At 45.3% G+C, this 22,701-nt stretch overlaps 1 protein-coding gene across 1 annotated transcript in view; it reads right to left on the bottom strand.

Moving 5' to 3' along the window:
- LOC139573909 (forkhead box protein O6-like) overlaps positions 1-22,363 on the bottom strand; it is a 37,459-nt gene extending 15,096 nt beyond the window's left edge. The window contains exon 1 of the mRNA XM_071397878.1: positions 20,746-22,363. Within this exon, the coding sequence (XP_071253979.1) occupies positions 20,746-21,246 (501 nt within the window). The 5' untranslated portion in view covers positions 21,247-22,363. The remainder of the gene's footprint in view (positions 1-20,745) is intronic.
- Between the last annotated feature and the right edge of the window lie 338 nt (positions 22,364-22,701).

Genomic DNA, 22,701 nt, shown 5'->3' with positions numbered 1-22,701 from the left:
GAGAATGAAGGGAGAGAGAGACTGAGTCGGGCAGCACGTCTTAATATCCGTCTTGAGAGCATTATACACGGCACTGCACTCTCCTCTCAGTCACGCAATCACCCCGCCGTAAAAGCAGAGACTCAGCCCCCCTTTTCTCCTCTGTCACTCTCTCTCCCTCCACCCCCCCCCCCTCGTCCTGTCTCTTATTCACTCTCTCCAAATCTCTTCCCACATCATTCACTCCGTTCATTCACCTTATCTTCATTATCTCTTTTTTTTGTCTCTCTCTTTCTCCAAATCTATCGCTCCCACTTCTCTAGATTGCTGGCATGTCATTTTCTTCTTCACTTGTTCCATGTTCTCCAACTCTGGAGCCTCCACATTAATTTCCTCTCTTTCCCTCTCTCCATCAGTGTCACTTGCCTGCACTTTCGTCCATGGCGCTATGTAGCTACTGGCCTATGTCTTCAGATGTAGACACAGACTGACACAAAGACACACGCACACACACACACAGACGTCTCTGCTACAGACTTTCACTCCTCATCCGTTTCCCCAATCTTTCTCTGATCTCCTTCACTGGGCATAGCAGAGATGCCCTATGCTAAATATTGAAAACAACATGGGTGACATTTACTAGGATAATGGTAAACATTTGCCTGTATCCTTCTACAGAGCTGGGTCGTGTTCATTAGGTACCAAATGGAAGAAAGTAGACTGAAACAGGGAAGGACTACATGGAGTTATCCAACAAGAAACACTCATTTACGTTTTCTGTTGCAAAATGTTTGAAAGCATTTTCTGCAGCGTGTCATAATGGACACTACCCAGGACTCATACAAGCACGGCACCATTTGTCCCTCGTGCAATGGCGACTTGCTTGCTTGCTTAGCGGGTTAGGCGGTTGAATAATTTCTTGGCGTACATCTGTTGCTGGTGGCGTTAGCATTTAAACACACAGACAGATGATGGGATGCTGCATTTGTCCCTATGAAAAATGTGTGAGACCAGCACAGAGCTGCCTAGCGTAGCTCAGCGTTACCCTCGCTAACACGGGAGCATAGCGAGACTAAGCGATGCAAACTGGCCCGATGCCAACAGTGCTCTGAAACAGACTGAAGCCTCAGATGACATGCAGACAGAAATGAGACGTGTGTACGGCCCACTCACCGCTCGGGGACCACGTGACCGCACAGGTGCAAATGGGGCTGGGTGGATGGAGGACAGAGAGTTTCTTGCAGTAGGCTACAAGACTGTTGGAACAGTGTATTTGAGGGACGACTGAGGAAAAGATGGAATGATAGAGTGGCTAGCGACGGAGTGTGAAAAGGTGGGTCGATGAAAATCTGAAGCAGACTAGACGCCTCATGTACAAAAGACAGGCAATCACATCGGGATTGCACACACTCACCTCCAAACACACACACACACACACACACACACACACACACACACACACACACACACACACACACACACACACACACACACACACACACACACACACACACACACACACACACACACACACACACACACACACACACACACCTCTGTCAACCCTGCATGCTCTCAACCATGTTTCAGCTGTCAATCCCCCCCCCACTCCCCCTCTTGCCTGAGAGTGCAGGCATCTGATCACCCCCCCTTCCCTATTCTCTTGTCAGCATGTCACCAAGGCCTTCTATCAACGCGCACGCACGCACGCACACACACACACACACACGAGTAACACAACCCAACAACCCTCTCCCTTATGACAGAAATACCTTAATCACACACACATGCACAGTACATAACGCAACAACCAAACAATCTCTCCCTTATGACAAACATACATTCATAACATTCAGACACACACACAACTTCAGCTACACACACACACACACCTTGACCTCAGCAATGTGGTGGTGCGCGCATGCACGCACGCACCCTCGCACACACACACACCAACCCCCCCTCTCTTCTACACCACTGATTTATTTGCCTCCCCTGTTGGTCCGTCTGCATGGATCACTTGTAAGTATTTGAGAAAATAATTTTGCTAAGCTGATTGCTACGGGGGGTGGGGGGGGGGGACAAATTAACGTTGCACAACTGCATAAAACCTTCTTGGGTCATGCTCTCCCTTATGTAATAGTGTGTGTCTGAGTTCCCGAAATACCACTCCCCCACCCGACACACACACAGCCCCCGCCTCACCCCATTTACCCATTCTGTTCTAATTGAGGGATCTTTTTTCGGAAGCTGTTATTGCTCTCATTTAATTATTTATTTTGTCGGGAAGCACTGAGCAATCTGGTGGGAGAAGAGAGGTTGTGTGTGTGGGTGTGTTTTGACAGTAACTGTAACATACAGTGTGTGTGTGAGTGAGTCTAGACCAGAGTAGAACTTGAGTGAAATGAGGTATATGTGAAGGGAAGGAGGGTCTGTGTGTGCCTGTGGTTTTGTTTATTTGCACGAAAGTAGGCTATATACTGTGTGTGAATTTTACAGTGTATATGTGATTTTGCGGGTGTATGTGTCTATGCATGTGTGCGTGTTTGTTTAACTACCCTTGTGGGGACCAGAAGTCCTCATAAGGGTAGTAAAACTAGGAAAATTCTGACAAGTGGGGACATTGTGTCGGTTAGGATTAGGGTTAGAATTTGGGTTAGGGGTTACGGTTAGGTTTAGGGTTAGGGTTACAATTAGGGTTAGGGGTTACGGTTAGGTTTAGAGGTTAAGGTTAGGTTAGGGGTTACGGTTATGTTTAGGGGTTACGGTTAGGGGTTATGGTTAGGCATAGGGTTTAGGTTAGGGTTATGGTTAGGTTAAGGTTTAAGGTTAGATTTAGGGTTAGGGAAAATAGGATTTTCGATGGGAAGCAATTCTTTGGTCCCCACAAGGATAGCAATACAAAACTGTGTGTGTGTGTGTGTGTGTGTGTGTGTGTGTGTGTGTGTGTGTGTGTGTGTGTGTGTGTGTGTGTGTGTGTGTGTGTGTGTGTGTGTGTGTGTGTGTGTGTGTGTGTGTGACTGTATGACTGTATGACTGTATGAGTTTCTGAGTGCAGTGGGAGTGCACTAATGGACGCACACTTGAGCTGAAGTGCGCAGAGTAGCTGAAGTGCAGCCAAGTCTGGCTTCCAGTCCTGCTTGGGAGCTCTAATCCACTCTTCCTCATCTCCTTCTCCTTCTCTGTCTCTCCGTCTGCTCTCTCTCTCACACACACACACGTCTGCTCTCTCTCTCTCTCTCTCCTGAATCCTCTCCCAAACGACAAAAGATAATGGATCCATACGCCCACCCTGACCTATCCCCTCTTTCCTGTCCTCTGCAAGGCGATGGAGAGAACAGGGGAAAAGAGGACAACACGGAACAACAAGCGGTGGCCTTCACCATGCTCTCACTGCCTCAGGACACAGCTGAGGAGAGGTTAGGTTCGCAACACGACTGAGTGTCTTACCTCTACGCACAGGGTGCATCTCAATAGACTCCAGTAGCATTGTCTGACATATTGGGATTATCTCAATAGTCTGAAGTAGCATCATCTCCTAGCCTTCTCTCCTTTGTATGTACTGATTAAAAAACAAAGGATAGGAGGGATCAAACAGTTTAAACCTGCTTTAATGTGTCCACCCGAATGAAGGGGATGAGAGAAGGAGACTTAAACTATTGAGATGCACCCCATTGTCAAACAACTTTATGGTAGGTGTAGCTGTCAAGTCCTGCCAAGACCACAGTCTGGATTAATCCTTGAAGCTCTCTGGTACACTCTTACTAAAAAGTTAGAACCATAAAAGGATATTCAGCTGTCCCTGTAGGAGAATCCTTTTTGGGTCCACGTAGAATCCTTTTTACCAAAGGTTCTTCTTTAGTAGAACCACAAAGGTTCTCTTCCAGGGACAGCTAAAGAGCCATTTATGGTTCTTTTCTGGGTACATCAGACTGGATACAGAGCTGAACCTACCGCCAACTGTAACCCTAGCCTGGCTGTCCATCAATGATGGATACACCTGTGGTCACAGGCAACTATAGCAACTATAGGCCCCAAACTCCCTGTGGAAATGTCAGTCGGATACAGCCAGAGACCAGAGACAACTCTAAGACCGACATTAAGAGAGAAGAAAAGAGAGGCGTTTATCACGCTAGTTTTAGTAATAAAAGAATGACTGAAGGAGAGAAAGAAGGAGAGACGAAACAGGACATCAAAAGAGGATGAAAGGAGAGGGAATAAATGAGCGAGGGATGGGGAAATGAGTGGTAAAAGGGGTACTTTTGCGAGGAGGAATGAAAGTGACTGAAAGTGTGAAATAGAGCAAGAGAGGAGAGGAGTGAAGGGATTGAGTGACAGGAACTGGGTGTGTGAGAGAAGAAAAGCCCAATATACGAGAGAAAGGGAGTCAAAAGGAGAGAGCGGGAGAAAAAAGCTAGAGAGAGAAACACAGGGAGATGGAGACTGAGAGAAAAAAGCCCAAGACACAAAGAGAGAACAAAAGAGAGAAGGAGAGACTGCACGGCCAAGCACGACTCCAACACCGTCATTAAGATAGCCGATGACACAGCCTGATCACCGACAACGACGAGACCGCCTATAGGGAGGAGGTCAGAGACCTGGCCGTGTGGTGCAAGGACAACAACCTCTCCCTCAACGTGATCAAGACAAAGGAGATGATTGTGGACTACAGGAAAAGGAGGACCGAGCACGCCGCCATTCTCATCGACGGGGCTGTAGTAGAGCAGGTTGATAGCTTCAAGTTCCTTGGTGTCCACATCACCAACAAACTAACATGGTCCAAGCACACCAAGACAGTCATGAAGAGGGTACGGCAAAACGTATTCCCCCTCAGAAGACTGAAAATATTTGGCATGGGTCCTCAGATCCTCAAAAGGTTCTACAGCTGCACCATCGAGAGCATCCTGACTGGTTGCATCACTTCCTGGTATGGCAACTGCTCGGCCTCCAACCACAAGGCACTGCAGAGGGTAGTGCGAACGGCCCAGTACATCACTGGGGCCAAGCTTCCTACCATCCATGACCTCTATACCAGGTGGTGTCATAGGAAGGCCCTAAAAATTGTCAAAGAGTCCAGCCACCCTAGTCATAGACTGTTCTCTCTGCTACCGCACGGCAAGCAGTACTGGAGCGCCAAGTCTTAGTCCAAGAGGTTTCTAAACAGCTTCTACCCCCAAGCCATAAGACTCCTGGACATCTAATCAAATGGCTACCCAGACTATTTTCATTGCCCCCCCCCCCAGCCCCTCTTTTACGCCGCTGCTACTCTCTGTTATTATCTATGCATTGTCACATTAATAACTCTACCTACATGTACATATTACTTCAATTACTTTGACTAACCGGTGCCCAAGCACATTGACTCTGTACCGGTACCCCCTGTATATAGTCCCACTATTGTTATTTTATTGCTGCTCTTTAATTACGTGTTCCTTTTATTTCTTATTCTTATTCATATTTGCAACTGCATTGTTGGTTAGGGGCTTGAAAGTAAGCATTTCACTGTAAAGTCTACAGCTGTTGTATTCGGCGCATGTGACTAATACAATTTGATTTGATTTGAGCGAGCGAGCCAGACACAGAGAGAGACGCATGCAGAGAGACTGAAACTGAGGGAGACAGACGTGCTGGGTTCATTCCGGTCTATCTGCCGGCTCTTCAGCCCTCCTCACACGGTCAGAATTCTAAACACTGGGCCCCGCGTCCTGACCTACAATCCTCCCCACTGACACACAAACCCTGCTGGCCACCGCTAACCTCCCTCACCACCCCTGCTGCTACAGTCCCTACTAGGGTTGGAAAATTCCCCAAAATGTCTCGTTTTTTTCTCTCAAAAGAATTCCAGGTTGGAGAATTCCATCAAGAGTTAATTCTCTGCCGATTCCAGAAATCCTTCAAAGAGGAAAAATCTGTGAACTTTGGAAACATTTTTTGATTTTTATTTTTTTTGCAACTATACCCCTACCCCCAGTGAACAGCCCCCCAATGTAGTACCATAGGCTGAAGTTGGGGTTAGATACCGATCCAAGATCCTATTTGTGCACTTCTCCCCAGGTGCATAAAACTGTTTCTGAGGGCAACTTGTACCTGGAGTGACCCAGCTGACCACCAACAGCCAAATTCATCAACTGCATGGGCGGAAGTGGGCTACATACAGGTGTACATGAATAGCCAGTAACCATTAGCATAACAAGCAGACTGTAACGGTTCTCAGCCTTGGTCTCCTCCTCACTCTCATATCCGCCTGACAACGATACGTCAAGGTTCTGTCAGCGGTAACTACATTTCCCTTTGTGATACAGCCCTCTTCATCCCCCTTTAGAGCGGTTACCTGTCGAGCCACGTGGCTGCGGGAACTTTAGATAAGCTGATAGACGGCTCACACACACACTGATAGAAGGCCCAGACACACGCACACATACAGACACACACACACACACACACACACACACTGATAGATGGCCCAGATATATACACACACACACACACACACACACACACACACACACACACACACACACACACACACACACACACACACACACACACACACACACACACACACACACACACACACACACACACACACACACACACACACACACTGATAGCTGGCACAGATATATATACACACACACACACACACACACACACACACACACACACACACACACACACACACACACACACACACACACACACACACACACACACACACACACACACACACACACACACACACACTGACAGACAGCCTGACAGGCAGGTTGAGAGGGGTGGGACAGACGGGGACACGCCACCTCAAACTGGCCAAAGATGGGAGTGTCACCCACCCAGCCTCTACTCTCTCCCTCTCTCCCCTCCTTGCTCTTCCACTTTCATCACTCTCTCTCCCTCCCTCTTTCCCCATTCTCTCCCTCATCAATCGCTGCATACAGGGAATGCAAAATATTTGAGTATTGAAACATGACCACCGAGAATTTCTGCGCTTTTTTTTGTGGCTCTGAAAGAAATATAAAACATTGAAAAAATGTATAAAGTAACACCATCGTCATGTCAGCAAATGGTTGATCATTCAAATGCAAATATGACGTGTTCACGGCCATTATTCTGTGTTCTCAATGGGGATTCCGCGCCACACAGTCATAAAGAAGGACAAAAGACTGAACGGAAAACCATCAGTGAGTACATCAGTGAGTACATCAGTGAGTACAGAAAACCTCATTTCATCACACGGTAACAATGAATATCAAGATAGTTTTATCATAACAACAATAAAGACTGGAAAAAGCCTAAATGGAACTCGCAGGGTCGAGTCGCCTTACATAAGACAGTGTCGGCATTCTAAACATCAACACACTGTAGGCATTTATCACTAAATCAATCATGACAATGCACGACATTCCACAAACGTTGCTAGAGAAATACAGAAATGCTCAGCTGATCTGTAAGTAAGTGTAAATAGTAGGTTTGTGACATTCCGTGCACAGTAAGGGGAGGTGTACAGTGCAATCCAGAAGGCAACATTGCTGTGGACGTATGAAGGCAGGAGGAGAACAGGAGAGAGCTGGGGTGAATACTGGAGGCAGAGAGTTAAACCTGGGTTCAAAATCATATCAAATACTTTAGCTGGGCTTGATTGAGCTTGCCTTGACACAATGGCACCAATGGAATAGTAGCAAAATGGCAAAACCCCAAACATCGCCCATCTGGCACTCCAGACAGACTAGCTCAAACGCTATACGTATTTGAACGATTTCAAAGTATTTAAACCCAGGTTTACTGAAGGCAGAGTGAATATGAGGGCTGTGCTAGGAGTCTGCACACAGTGGGCCTGCTGCCTTGCCTGAGTGGAGCAGGCTGCCTGCAATTAAGGTGAAATCAGGGAGAAATCTGCACTGCCTTGATAATGAGCCTCGTCTGAATTATTAATGAGAAGCCGTTCCCCCGGGAACTAAACTCCCACTGAGTTCATCAGCCGCGCAGACGCACTCTCTCACACACACACACACACACACACACACACACACACACACACACACACACACACACACACACACACACACACACACACACACACACACACACACACACACACACACACACACACACACAGACACACACGAGTGAGCACAGACACATGCATGTAAGCGCACACACACAGAGGTATACAGTATGTGCACACATAATACCACAGGAGGTTGGTTGCACCTTAATTGGGGAGGACGGGCTCGTGGTAATGGCTGGAGCGGAACGAGTGGAAAGATATCAAACACATGGTTTCTATGTGTTTGCTGCCATTCCATTTGTGCAGTTCCAGCAATTATTAAGAGCCATCCTCCCTTCACCAGCCACCCACTGCATAAAACACATTGACATTCACCCAAACAGACACGCATGTACAGAGCCACACATGTATCCACAGACTCAAGCTCCCCGACTCAATCATAGACAGACCAAGTTACTCCCAAGCACCGACAACCTTTCATGGAACACAATAGCAATATGTTATCAGCTGCTGCATGAACCTTTGTGATTTATCCATGTAATGACACGGGCTCTACAAATAAAATGTATTGTTTTTCATGTTCAAGAAAGAACGGGAACGGATATGTACCTATCCAAATGAATAGCTCCCAAACCAACCCACGCGCAAGTAAAAGGGCTCGTACGTAAGCATTTCACGGTAAAGTCTACACCAGTTGTATTCTGCGCACGTGACAAATACAATTTGAATTGAATTCAGCAGAAGAGAGCTTGATGTGGAGCTTGAAATCGACTTGAAGGACATCGTTGCTAATATTTGAGTCACTCCCACGGAGACTCATCTCCTACAGACAAACAAGACAACTCCCAATGTACATACATTTTCTGAACCACATACAATGGAACTATAACCACAAATAAACTGCAAAAAAGTCAATTAGACAGGACTCTGTATATCAGTGCAACAAGTTGTCTTACCACCTTCATATTCGCGTACACACACACACACACACACACACACACACACACACACACACACACACACACACACACACACACACACACATCTACATTCACCAAATCCTCCAAAACAAAGCCTTTTGGTGAGTGAACACAAGCCAAGTGGAAGGATAAATATTTGGTTTTGGATGAAAATAGAGCCTTAACCACGGGGACTGACCACATCCACATCCAGCTTTTATTGGGCACAATACAATACCACCGAAAGGACTAGCGCTCTCAGTGTCTCCTTTTTACTTGTTGTTTTCGTTGGAATATAGGCCTAGTTGCGGATGCCTGCCTATAACTCATTGTGCACCCAGTCAGTTAGCTGGATGGTTGGATCATGATGTATAGAGAGAGCAACACAAAAGCAGGCCTCCCCCTCTTCCCTCTTTACTTCCCCATCCGCTCCCCCTCCTTCTCCCTTTGGCACCCCCCCCATCCAAACCTGGCAGGGTAGAGAGAGAAATGTAGAAAAAGATGTGCTTCTCAGAGGATCCAACATTGGCCCAATGCTGAGAACAGAAACCCCCCCCCCATCCTCCCTCCCTTCCCTTGACTGTGGACGTTCCAAACTCGTAAAGTGCCTCGGCACACCAAGTCCCAAGCTGTAAAAGGCATCACCAAAAGCATTTGACTCTTACCAAACAATGACACACCTCCCCAAAGAGCCAATCCGCCGCAAGTCCAGCAAGTTTCAAAACAAAAAAAAACTACCACATCTACAATACTTTTCCCTCTCATCATACCCCCACCCCACCCCACGGGCCTCAGCACCAAGAACACAGTGTTCTTCCATGGGTGGTGCTCCAAGGCACAGGGATAGCGTGTGTGTTTGCGCACATGTACGCATGCATGATAGGAGCCAGCCCAGTCAGAGGGTGATGATGCGATGCTGCAGGAATGACGATCCACTTCGCCATATTTTGTATTTATTTTCAAATGAGCAGAGTCCACGTCCTAAAGACCTAGCCTCACTCACAACACTGCCTTTACAAACCTCTGCCTGAGAAAACTAGAGAAAAGGGGGTTTAGTGTGGTAAGTCTCAACATGGAAACCCTCCAAGTGAGTAACTAGGGTTGTGTCCCAAATGGCATCATATGCCCTACATAGTGTACTACTTTTGATCAGAGCTCTATGGGACCTGGTCAAAAGTAGTGCACTAGAAAGGGAATAGAGTGCCATTTCCAACATATTTCGAATGATACAGCTGGAGAGCGGATGGCTGTAAGGAAACGCATGCTGCTTATAGCACTCTGGGTAACTGGCAGAGGCAGGAGACTCCTAACGAGTAAGATATTTAACCTGAATTGGACCGTGCTAGGATAAACTTGAGGGGAGACATAGAGAAGGAACAAGAGAACATATTGAAATTGGTCAATAAAGACAGACAGTGTGGTATTATAAGTGTGGTTATCTGCGAGATAGAGACAGATAGAGACATTGGGAATATAATTGTGTAATTTCAAAGGGAGAACACTATTGTTTTTCACATTAATGCCTGTTTGGCATTTTGTGAATTTGAATCCTTTGGTAATTTGCATGTACATTCCATCACTTCACTTAGAACTGTGTGTGTGTTTGTGACACAGTTTGTCTTCAATATTCAACGTTTGTCCGGGGGGGATAAACGTCAAATTTCAATGGTTCATTTTAGGCATTAAGGGGCCTCCCACGTGGCGCAGCGGTCTAAGGCACTGCATCGCAGTGCTAGCTACGTCACTACAGATCCTGGTTCGATACTGGGCTCTGTCGCAGCCGCCTGCGACCGGGAGACCCATGATGCGGGGCACAATTGGCCGAGTGTCGTTCGGGTTAGAGGAGGGTTTGGCGCATGTACGCTGACACAGTGGCCAGGTGTATGGTGTTTCCTCCGACACATTGGTGCGGTTGGCTTCCGGGTTAAGCGAGCATTGTGTCAAGAAGCAGTGCGGTTTGGCATGGTAGTGTTTTTGAGGACGCACGGCTCTCGACCCTCGCCTTTCCTGAGTCCGTACGACAGTTGCAGAGATGGGATAAGACCGTAACTACTAAGAAGATATCACAAATTAGGGAGAATTTGGGGGGGGGCATTAATTCGGAATAGTTAAGGTTTGGGATAGAATTAAAAATTAGTGCCTAGTAGGGTTGCAAAGGGTCGGAAACTTTCTGGGAAATTTCCAGATTTTTTTTAAATTCATAACAAAGGTTAGCTTATAACAGTTAACCTTTTTTTGGTGGGATACACATAAAGCAATTCTAGGTCTTGTGGCATATTTTGGATAAACTATCCCCAATTCAAAGGAATTGCAACCCTCTGCATGCACAGTGCATTCTTCCATCACATGTGCAGTGCACTCTCCATCACATGTACAGCTGATTCTCAAGATCTTGCACACTAATGAGATGCTATTGAGCCCACACTACTATACTGTCTGAGCCAAGGACTACATGCTTTCTGGTAAGTTTTGATTACAATACTGGGTGGGGTGAATATATTTTATTTGACATACATTATGTTTTGTTAACTAGTAAATAGTAGCCTACAGCAAAGTGTGTTTAAATAATTTCTAACTTTTTTCTACAATTTCTAATAGTTAGTGTTTGCTACCATGTGGGTTTTAGCTTGCTTGATCCTGCTAACTGAGGAGTGTTAATCCACCTGTTTCCATACATGTTTCATTTTAAAACATGTATCTTACAAAGGAGTTGTTTAATCTAACTGCTTAACTATTTATCTGTACATGGAATAGTATATATTTTTTTTTACTCATTTAAAAAAAATATTTACAGGAAAATGCCACGTGCACTATCTGATGTGTGGAGACATTTCACTGCAGCTAATGTAGAAGGAAAAGCTGTGTACATTTGCATATACTGTGGCAAATCATATGTGAAGAATGCAACAAAGATGCAGAATCGTCTGGCCAAGTGCATAAAGTTCCCTCAGCGCTCACAACAAGCAACCTCTGACAAAAGTCCCTCTACTTCTATTCGAGGTGAAAATTATGAATCAGACACCTTATTAATAGCAACAGCTCATGGTCCTCCTGGAAACAGAAGTTTTGTTGACTCAATGGAGGAACGTAGTCAGAGAAATGCTGATGACTGTCTTGCTCGAACTGTGTGTGCAACTGGTTCACCTCTGATGCTCACAGGCAATGTGTATTGGAAGAGATTTCTAAATGTTCTTTGCCCAGCATACACCCCTCCAACCAGACATGCTTTATCTACTCATTTGCTGGATGCAGAGTTCAACAGAGTTCAAGTGAAGGTCAAGCAAATCATAGAGAAAACAGACTGTATTGCAATCATCTCTGATGGGTGGTCGAATGTTTGTGGGCAAGGAATAATTAACTACATCATCTCCACCCCTCAACCACTATTCTACAAGAGCACAGACACATGGGTCAACAGACACACCGGTCTCTACATTGCAGATGAGCTGAAGGCAGTCATCAATGACCTTGGACCACAGAATATATTTGCACTGATGACAGACAATGCTGCGAACATGAAGGCTGCTTGGTCCTACCCTCACATCACACCCATTGGCTGTGTTGCTCATGCATTGAATCTGCTCCTCAAGGACATCATGGCACTGAAAACAATGGATACACTCTACAAGAGAGTCAAGGAAATGGTTAGGTATGTGGAGGGTCATCAAGTTATAGCAGCAATCTACCTCACCAAGCAAAATTAGAAGAATAAGAGCACCACATTGAAGCTGCCCAGCAACACCCATTGGGGTGGTGTTGTCATCATGTTTGACAGTCTCCTGGAGAGGAAGGAGACTCTCCAAGAAATGACCATATCAGTCTGCCGATATGGACAGCCCCATCAAGAGGATCCTCCTGGATGAAGTATTTTGGGAGAGAGTGGTAAGCAGCCTGAAACTCCTGAAACCTATAACAGTAGCCATTGCACGGATTGAAGGAGGCAATTCCATCCTGTCTGATGTTCAGACTCTGCTTGCAGATGTAAGAGAAGAAATCCGTACTGCCCTGCCCACTTCGCTGTTGCTCCAAGCAGAGGAAACGGCAGTTCTGAAATACATCAAAAAGCGTGACGACTGAATCCCATACACGCCGCAGCGTACATGTTGGACACCACGTATGCTGGCAAGAGCATCCTGTCTGGTACAGAGGTCAACAAGGCCTATGGTGTCATCACTACCGTGTCTCGCCACCTTGGCCTGGATGAGGGCAAGGTTCTTGGCAGTCTGGTGAAGTACACTTCCATGCAAGGGCTTTGGGATGGAGATGCAATATGGCAGTTGTGCCAATATCTCATCAGCCACCTGGTGGAAGGGACTTTATGGATCTGAGGCTCTTTCCCCTGTTGCCTCCATCATCCTCCAAATCCCACCAACATCAGCCGCCTCAGAGCGCAACTGGTCCTTGTTTGTGAACACACACACCAAAGCACACAACAGGCTGACCAATACAAGGGTTGAAAAATTGGTGCCCATCAGGGAAAATTTGAGGCTTTTTAAGCCTGACAAAGAGCCATCCTCAACAAGGTTGGAAAGTAACAGTGAAGATGAGGCCTCAGAGTCTGATGTTCAAGAGGTGGACATTGAGAAGGTCCAGGGAGAAGACATGGAAGCCTGAGAAGAAGACAACCAAAGCTTTAGTTTCTAGACTATCATTTTACAGATATATGTTGAAAACGTTTTTGGGAGATGCGATGGGTCATTGGGGATCATTCAATATTCCCTTTTGTTGTTCAGTGAAATCATCCCATGTGAAGAATCAACTCATTTAATTAAAGTTCAATTCGTAATTAAAAAATTGTTTTTATTTCTATTGGAAGGATTTCATCATTTACAATTATGTCTACTTATGATAAGGTAAAATGTTTATGTTTCTGTCTCCATATGATATGGTAAATATATCCAATGCAAAAAACATCTACATTTAAATGGTATTAATATTAATTTGCATATATTTCTGTTAATTCCCATATATTCCCGTTAATTCCCATATATTCCCGTTAATTCCCATGGAAAGTTTCCACCTCTGAATATTCCCCAAAATATTCCCCAACCCTAGTGCCTAGTACTGTGATTAAACACGCGACCCTCGGTGCTCGCTAGCAAGTCGCAAGCCTACTTGATGGTAATAGCGCTCACCATTGCCCCTAGTGGATGGTTTTGAAAGCATCTCCCGACGTCATGGGGACCTGGACGAATGTCAAATATCGTCTTGGATCTGGAGTGACCTGGCTGGTGTGTGCATGCATGTACATAACAGAGAGTGTGTGCCAAGAGAGAGATACTGTATAAGGTGTTCATAATCAGACATCATAAATCTATCCAGCTTGTATCATCTGTGCTCTCATTGTGTGCGTCACTCTCTGTGTCTCTCTCAAATTACCCGAATCCCCTGAGCCAAAAGAGAGGATAAAATATGAATCAACTGAAGTCTAGGATGGTTTCCAGTCTTGCACCCTCAGACTACCCACCCGCAACACGGACGCACACACACAAACACACACACTCACGCGCACACACACTCACGCACAAACTCACACACACGATCAAGAGTTATCAGTCTCCTTTCCGTGCTAAACCTTTACACACAAAGTCATAGACATACCCTCTCACACACAGAGACAGCCATATCCCTCTTATTTCCCTGTGGCCTGTGTGTACTGACAGCACTATGAGTGTCTGTACATCTCTCCACAGACGTTGGCACACATGTCAGTGTCACGTTTGTAGAAATCAATAACTCAACAGATATTATCCAATTGACTTTAGCCCCTATAAGAGTGATGACTGCATCGTAACACTGTAATGTGATTGTGTGATCGTCAGCGGACATCAGGGTCGTGTTCATTAGGGCAGGCAACGGAAAATGTTCTACGTTTTGCAACAGAAACCTAAAATGAGTCCCTCCCTGTTTCAGTCATTTTCGTTAATTTGATGCCTAATGAATACAACCCTGTCATTCCAAAATGTCAAACAAACAGCCCAAACTCAATCAGATGTCTTCACTCTCCCTCTTCTCCTCCCCCTCTCCCTCTCCCTCTCCTCCTGTCTCTTTCTATTTCCCCCTTTTCTTCTCTCCACTCTCTCTGATTTGGCTGATTTCTGTCAAGCAGCTAGCTAGCGGTTGACCCTATGCCCTCTTGGTCCGCCCGTTACCTAAAGACACATTATAAATAACAGTCTGGTCACTTCAGATTAGAGCGTCTGACTGACGCACCCGCTCCGACCTGCCTCGCAATCCCTTGGCATCTGACTGCCTGCAGCTTACACACACACACACACACACACACACACACACACACACACACACACACACACACACACACACACACACACACACACACACACACACACACACACACACTAAGTAGCACATAGAACAACACCCATTCAGAGACCCCCCCCCCCCCCCCACACACACACACACACACACACACACACACACACACACACACACACACACACACTCCCTTGAACCTCCTTGAACTAAATGAAGTTAGTAGCCCCTGCAGGCATTACACAAACAAGCACCGTTAAAACACACCGTTATAGACATCAGGAAGTCAGCGGCAAGGCTGCGCACCATTCTCTGCAGTGACACGCTGTCACACAAATCAGAGGGGCCAAACACACACGTCTATAGAATGAGACAACCCCTCCCCCTGCAGTATCCCCCACAAAGACACACCACCACCACTCACTGTTGACCCTTTGTTGTGTGTTCTCAGCATCATGTGTGCGTATGTCCTGCGTGTGCTTGCCCTCATACGTGCCCGCGCGTGTGTTCGTTTCTATGCCTGTGTGTGTTTGCGTACACGTGTGTGCGTGGCCAACACCACAAAGCACCACAAAGCCCATGCACTACAGTAGCCTCCTCGAAGGAGATGATTAGGTTCAGGCCAGGGCCTCAGATTCCAGCCTTCCTAGAAGTCAGAGGAGCAGGTATTTATAGTCAACAGTTGGTTGTTGGCAGTACTGTCTAGGACCAAGAGGGAATCCAGTGTCCATTCCAGACCAAGAGAGAGAGAGGAACTGGAAGCTTAAAAGACTACCTGCTTTTGGACCAGATTAGAACTACTACCTACAGACAGACCTCTCTTAATAGCCGCCTGCCTGTGCCTCTCCGTTTAGCCGACCCCTCCCCCTCTCATCCTCCTCCGCAAACCATACTATTTCATTTCATTTCATCAGCGGCTTACCAATATTTTTGTCTTTTATCTTTTTCTCCTTCTCCCGCAAAAACAAAACAAATAACAAACTTGCTCCACACATCAAATGCTTTCGCCTATTGATTGAAATGGGAATGCAGCGTATGATGCAAGCAATCTTATCCAACTCTCACACACACTCGCACGCACATTACGAATAATTAGGGAGCCTGATATGATTGTGTAAGTATGCGAATGTGTACGGGGAGGGGTGATAGCGTCTACAAACAACTGACTCATAATTTGGACTGTGCTGCGAGTCTGCGACAGTATTTGCATCAAAGCAGTTGGCCAACAACTGGACGTTAAACCCCTGCACAGTCCATCATTTAAAGTGATTATTGACTATACCATACGTTTTTATTGCATACAAACGGCTGCTGTGCGGACGATGGGGTTGTGTCGCATTAACCACTGTCTCAGGCCTGAGTATGCGAGTGCTTCCTCTAAGTGTATGTTTTCATTACCTACCACGTCTCTCAATGAAACCAGGCCAGGGCTATTACTGCAATTACGCCTTGCTTTAAAACAACTTTCCTAAACACCTTCATTACCTGGGATGGACCGCGCCTCTCGCCGTTCATAATAAACCTGGGTTCATAACAACCCTGGTTGTCAGACTTCCTCAATCTTCCAGGGAGTCAAACCCCCTAATTTGCCCGTTTCGTAACTGTCGGTCTCGCTGACTGGGTGACACTAGTGCTAAAGATAAAGCTTGGCTGTCGCTTAGCGGTTAGAGTCTGTTAGCTATGTCAATATGTTACTATTCCCTCTGCTAAAATGTACTGGAATGCAGCCCTAGGACAAGTGAGCTGGAACAAAGTTTCGTTGTTATCTGGTAAATATTGTATATCTAATAAGGTGAAAGAAGTATCATACAATCTCATTCATAGAAGCTACCCTGTAAAGACCTTTATTATACGCAGGTTTAAAATAGCTATTGATAACAAATGCGTATTTTGTTGTTGTGACCCAGAGACTCTTGACCATTTATTTTGGTACTGTTCTTATGTTAGAAGATTTTATTTGAAAATAAACAACTATTAATGTTAATTTGAAAGATTCTGATATTATTTTTTATTTTGATCCAAATGATATGGACCCTGATTTAACTGTCATTGTTCATTTGTTTATATTTCATGGAAGATTCTTTGTCCATAAAATGAAGTGGGCAGAGAACAAACCCCTCTTCACATTATTTAAGATAGAATTGAAATATTATTTTGAAATGATCAGTAAATGTAAAAACAAAAAAGCAATACGCACCATAAAAGTATTCAACAAATTGAAAATGAATCTTGATATCTAATAACCCTGTCTGTTAGGTTTATGTACTCTTGTTTGTATATTTCCGTTTTTTTTGTATTTGTTGTGTTCATAATAAAAAATAAAAAATAAAGAGTCTGTTAGCATGGTTAGCGTCTGTTAGCGGTGCCACTGCCGTCGAGGTACAGGGCAGGGATAACACGGGCTAAGCCACCTGCAGACACACCTTACCAGTGCTCACTTAAATGGCCTGGATTTAAGAGTTAAGAGTCAGCCAGGCGCTCGGCGATTAAGGCTAAGCAGACTAAAGGACTGCACTCAACACACTCCTCAACTCGTGACTGCCTAAGTGCACCCTACTCCCTATATAGTGCACTACTTTTGACCAGGGCCCTTATGGGATTGGGCGCCATTTGGGACACACCCACGGTCTCTTTTAGAACCAGCCTACAACAGGTGTTTATGTGAAGACGACCGAACTCCACATAGAGAGACATACAGGTCATAAAGACAAAAGTCGCGTTTAAATGGAAAAGAAACACTTAAAACCCCAGGCCTCCAAGCATTTCTCACATGTACACCAATAAAGTGTTGGTTCATTACTATGAGCCTGGTTGTGAAAGACTAAACTGACACTTGCCAAGTATGAAATACCAGGTAGGTGATGAACTGACGTGTGATTTTCACTCTTTTATGGGGTGGTATTAGTGTAGTTCTGAATCCTCCGTCTACGTGTTCTGGTGTTGATTACTGGCTGTGGTCCTTTCGAAGCTGCTTTTCGGGGTCGTGTTCAAGGCTAGCTTTGTTGAACATTGCAATGTCATGAATAGAGCCCACATTATTGCTGAGTCTACATGTCAGAGAGGCATGTTTGTTCTACGTAAGATCTGAACGCTCCACGACGTTGTGCCCTGCTTAACATGCCCCTTGTGATACCCTGACCTAACCATGTCTATTCACAATAAGTAGTGAGCAATCAAACTGGCCCGGATGATTTTCTCATATGTTTTGAAGGATCTCACCGTTAAATTGTGAGGGTAAAACCACCACAACATAGCCTACATGTACAGTGGATGTGTTTTTATGTATATACTGTATACACATGTTCTATTCATATACTGTCCATAATGGGGCGGCAGGTAGTCTAGTGGTTAGAGCGTTTGACTAGTCATTGAAAGTAAGAATTTGTTCTTAACCGATCTGCCTAGTTAAATAAAGGTTAAAAAATTGAATAATAATACGTCTATACACGCCATCATATACATATACACTGAGTGTACAAAACGTTAGGAACACCTTCTCAATATTGATTGCACCCTTTTTTTTGCCCTCAGAACAGCCTCAATTCGTCAGGGCACGGACTCTACAAGGTGTCGAAAGTGTTCCACAGGGATGCTGGCCCATGTTGACTCCAATGCTTCCCACAGTTGTATGAAGTTGGCTGGATGTTATTTGGGTGGTGGATCATTCTTGATACACACAGGAAACTGTTGAGTGTGAAAAACCCAGCAGCATTGCAGTTCTTGACACACTCGGTGGAACCATAACTACTACCATACCCCGTTCAAATGCACTTAAATATTTTGTCTTGCCCATTCACCCTCTGAATGGCACACATACACAATCCATGTCTCAATTGTCTCAAGGCTTAAAAATCCTTCTTTAACCTGTCTTCTCCCCTTAATCTACAGGTGACATCAATAAGGGATCATAGCTTTCACCTGTATTCACCTGGTCTGTCTATGTCATGGAAAGAGCAGGTGTTCTTAATGTTTTGTAAACTCAGTGTATATTCCGGACTCTGACATTGCTCGTCCTGATATTTCTTCTTTTGTTGGATTTGTATGTATTTTTGGGGGATTGTTAGGTATTACTTCACTGTTGGAGTTGGAAACACAAGCATTTGGCTGCACCTGCAAAATATGTGTGCACGACCAATCAAATTTGATTTGATACGATCACACAGACAGAAAAAGAGACGATGACAGTAGCTTTCAAAACAGCCTCTTAGGAGGGAACCAACAGGAATGACTGACAGCGGAGAGGGGAGGGGATACTACAGTCAATTCCACTGCATGCGCGACAACGGTTCAAACTGCTGTGAATTTCACAAAGGTTCTAAAAGGGTTCTTCTGATCTGCAGGGACGAGGGTTCTACATGGAACATTTTGGAACCTTTTTCATACAAAAATGTTTCTTTGGAACCTTGTGTCTATGAAAGAAAGGATTCCAAAAGTGTTCTTCGTTGGGTGAAAACGTTCTATCTGGAACCATAAAGGGTTCTTCTACCTGGACAAGTCATGTGGTGTGGGTTTATAAACGCTCCCACCTGTGACCTCATCATGTCTGGCCCTCAAGGTCTCCTCTCTGAGAGGCTCAATATCAACAGCCACACTTGTGCCTCTAACTTTCCTTGTTACTTTGGGATTTTATGTTCTTAACATTAGCTTGTGTTAATGAACAACAGCGATAGGAGTGAGACGGTATAATAATGAGGCTGATACAGTAAAATGGGCAGACATCCAGGAGAGGCTGCTCTAGGCTGCTGGCGAGACAGGTGGTAGTCTGTGTGTGCGAGTGCGTGTCTGCGGATAAGCCCCTTTTGAATAGCCTACCCCCTGAGCACAGACGTCAATTCAACATCTATGCCATGTTGGTTCTATGTAATTTAATTGAAATGACGTGGAAACAACATTGATTCAACCAAGTGCCCAGTGGGTATTTACACTATTGACAGCTGACCAGCTACAACTACAAGTGTCTCTCAAGTGACACCTTAATAAAAAGAGAGTGTACAGTAGGTGTGTATTTTTATTGGCTATATGCCTCTGTCTGGGGCCTATTTCTCTGTCTCACACACATGGAGATAGTGTGAGAGAGAAAAAAAAGGAGAGAGAGAGAGAGAGGAGAGAAACCAAAGGAACCAATATAAAAATGCATGCCATGTGTGCATTTTCATGATCATAGGCTGTGGAATGGGGGCGGTTACTAATTTACTGTATACATGTAGCCAAACCAAAGATGGAATTATGAAGGTATGCACACTGCTTTTACAACCTCTACCCAGCTCCATTCCATGTTGCTGTCAATGGTAGGCTACAGTAATTTACTGATCAGTGGCATTGACGAGAGGGATAATTACATGGCACCATTCATGCGTAACGACCCTAAAGTGTGACATGTGGCAATGTAATATACACTATGTGTGCAATAATGTAGCCTCTAGCCCAGGAATAGCCTACCCAATGTTGTCTTGACTGAGACTTCTGGTGTGTTTAATATCGACATAAAGTATTTTATATTAGGAAAAGTGTAAGATATGCGCTTACCTTCCATCCAGCTGAACTATTACTGTCGCCCTTATCCTTGAAATAGGGAACATAGCGGACCATCCAATCATAGACCTGTGAAAGCGTGAGTCTTTTTTCAGGGGTGCTTTCAATGGCTCGTGTGATAAGGTCCGCGTACGACTGGTTACCCCATGCGTTCCGCCGCGAGGATTTGGCTTTGCGCGATTGTCCAGTCACATCAAGAGCCGCGCTGGCCAAGCATGGGTGCGTCGCCCGGATGGGAGCCGGGGCGACTGCTGGATGCTTCAGCTCCGTCGGAGTGCCACCCATTCTCCCCGCTCTGCAAGCTGAAACGGCTAGATTGTCATCTGGTTCCACCTTGATGGTGGTCAGTGGAAGACCCCCATTGACCTCCTGTACTTCGGGGAAATCCTCCGGACAAGGCAGTGGCCAAGTGCACGAGCGAGGCCGGCTTTGCGGCTCGAAATCCGAATCGATATCAACCTGATGAGCCAATTCGTCGTCCTCCATCATCAACATTTATCCTCAGTTGTGAAGGAATAACCGGGTTAGAAAGAAATACAATACCTCCACAATTCCCGTATTGTCTCCAATACTAGGCCTACTTCAAGCCGAAATCCGTCTCGTGACGTTGATATTACAGTCTGATTCAATAAAGTAACGATAAAATCTCAGAGAAGCCGGCTGCTGTGGAGATGGATGATTTTGAATGGCTCGTCTGCAGTAGGCTATCACCGACCCGCATGTAACGATAAGAGTAGCAATAATAGTAACAATAATCGTTCTCCCATTTTACCTGAAATAAAACATGTTCAATTGGGGGAATTATGAATTGCCTACATCTCCAGCAGCTAGAGTCAATCCAAATGCATGACAATGTCAGTTAATCCGGCTGCAGCAACAGATGATACCTCATATAACGAGAATGGAGATGAAGAGAGCCGTCGAAAGAATCCGACAAAACATAGACAAGAATAATTTTAAATCAACAGGATTGTGCAGACAGCACAGACAAGCGACGATGTGTGATTATCGTAAATTATTAAATATTCCAGTCTTCACGGAATAGGCTGGCAAATGCAAGTCCATTCACAGTCACACACAAACGATTCCGAATTCAATTGCAATGATACTTTTTTTAAATCGGGTCGCATGTGTCTTTTTAAAAAAGCGACACACTTCCAGACATTGCACAGTCCAGCATAAGTCTGTTCTTGTCCACTTGATAAATCATTTTATCACACGTCTAGCTCGCCTCTAGTATTTCTCACATGTAGTCTATCTCCAATCTCCTTTTCTTACTCTCAGATCCCCTCACATGTCCTCATTTAATAAAACTCGTTTCGTAAATGTGAACTGATGACGCGCTGACGCTGTCGTGTGGAATAGATGCTGCCATTGGATGGCGCGCACATTACTCCCAGAACATGCTTTAGAACACCCCGGCCCGAACTCTCTCACATCATATCAACCCCATCATAAAGCGGTATGTTGTTGCAACGTGAAAATGTTGCAACATGAAAAATATGCATAATGTTCTTATTCTCTGGAAAATCGGCTGCTGCGCGTTTTAATGCGACATTTGGTCTCCAGATTCCAATTAGCCTAACTTTCACTCTTAAGAGAATTTGGTGCAGATGTAACAGTATAACTTTAAACCGTCCCCTCGCCCCGACACGGGCGCGAACCAGGGACCCTCTGCACACATCAACAACGGTTGCCCACGAAGCACGGTCGTTACCCATCGCTCCACAAAAGCCGCGGCCCTTGCAGAGCAAGGGGAAACCCTACTTAAGTCTCAGAGCAAGTGACGTAACTGATTGAAATGCTAGTAGCGCGTACCCGCTAACTAGCTAGCCATTTCACATCCGTTACACTCACCCCCCTTTCAACCTCCTCCTTTTCCGCAGCAACCAGTGATCCGGGTCAACAGCATCAATGTAACAGTAAAACTTTACGGCGTCCCCTCGCCCC

The sequence above is a fragment of the Salvelinus alpinus genome, chromosome 4 (genome assembly GCF_045679555.1).
Source record: "Salvelinus alpinus chromosome 4, SLU_Salpinus.1, whole genome shotgun sequence".
In the NCBI taxonomy this organism is placed as follows: domain Eukaryota; kingdom Metazoa; phylum Chordata; class Actinopteri; order Salmoniformes; family Salmonidae; genus Salvelinus; species Salvelinus alpinus.
Note: the sequence above shows the minus strand (reverse complement) of the source record. Positions and strands in the feature narration are given on the sequence as shown.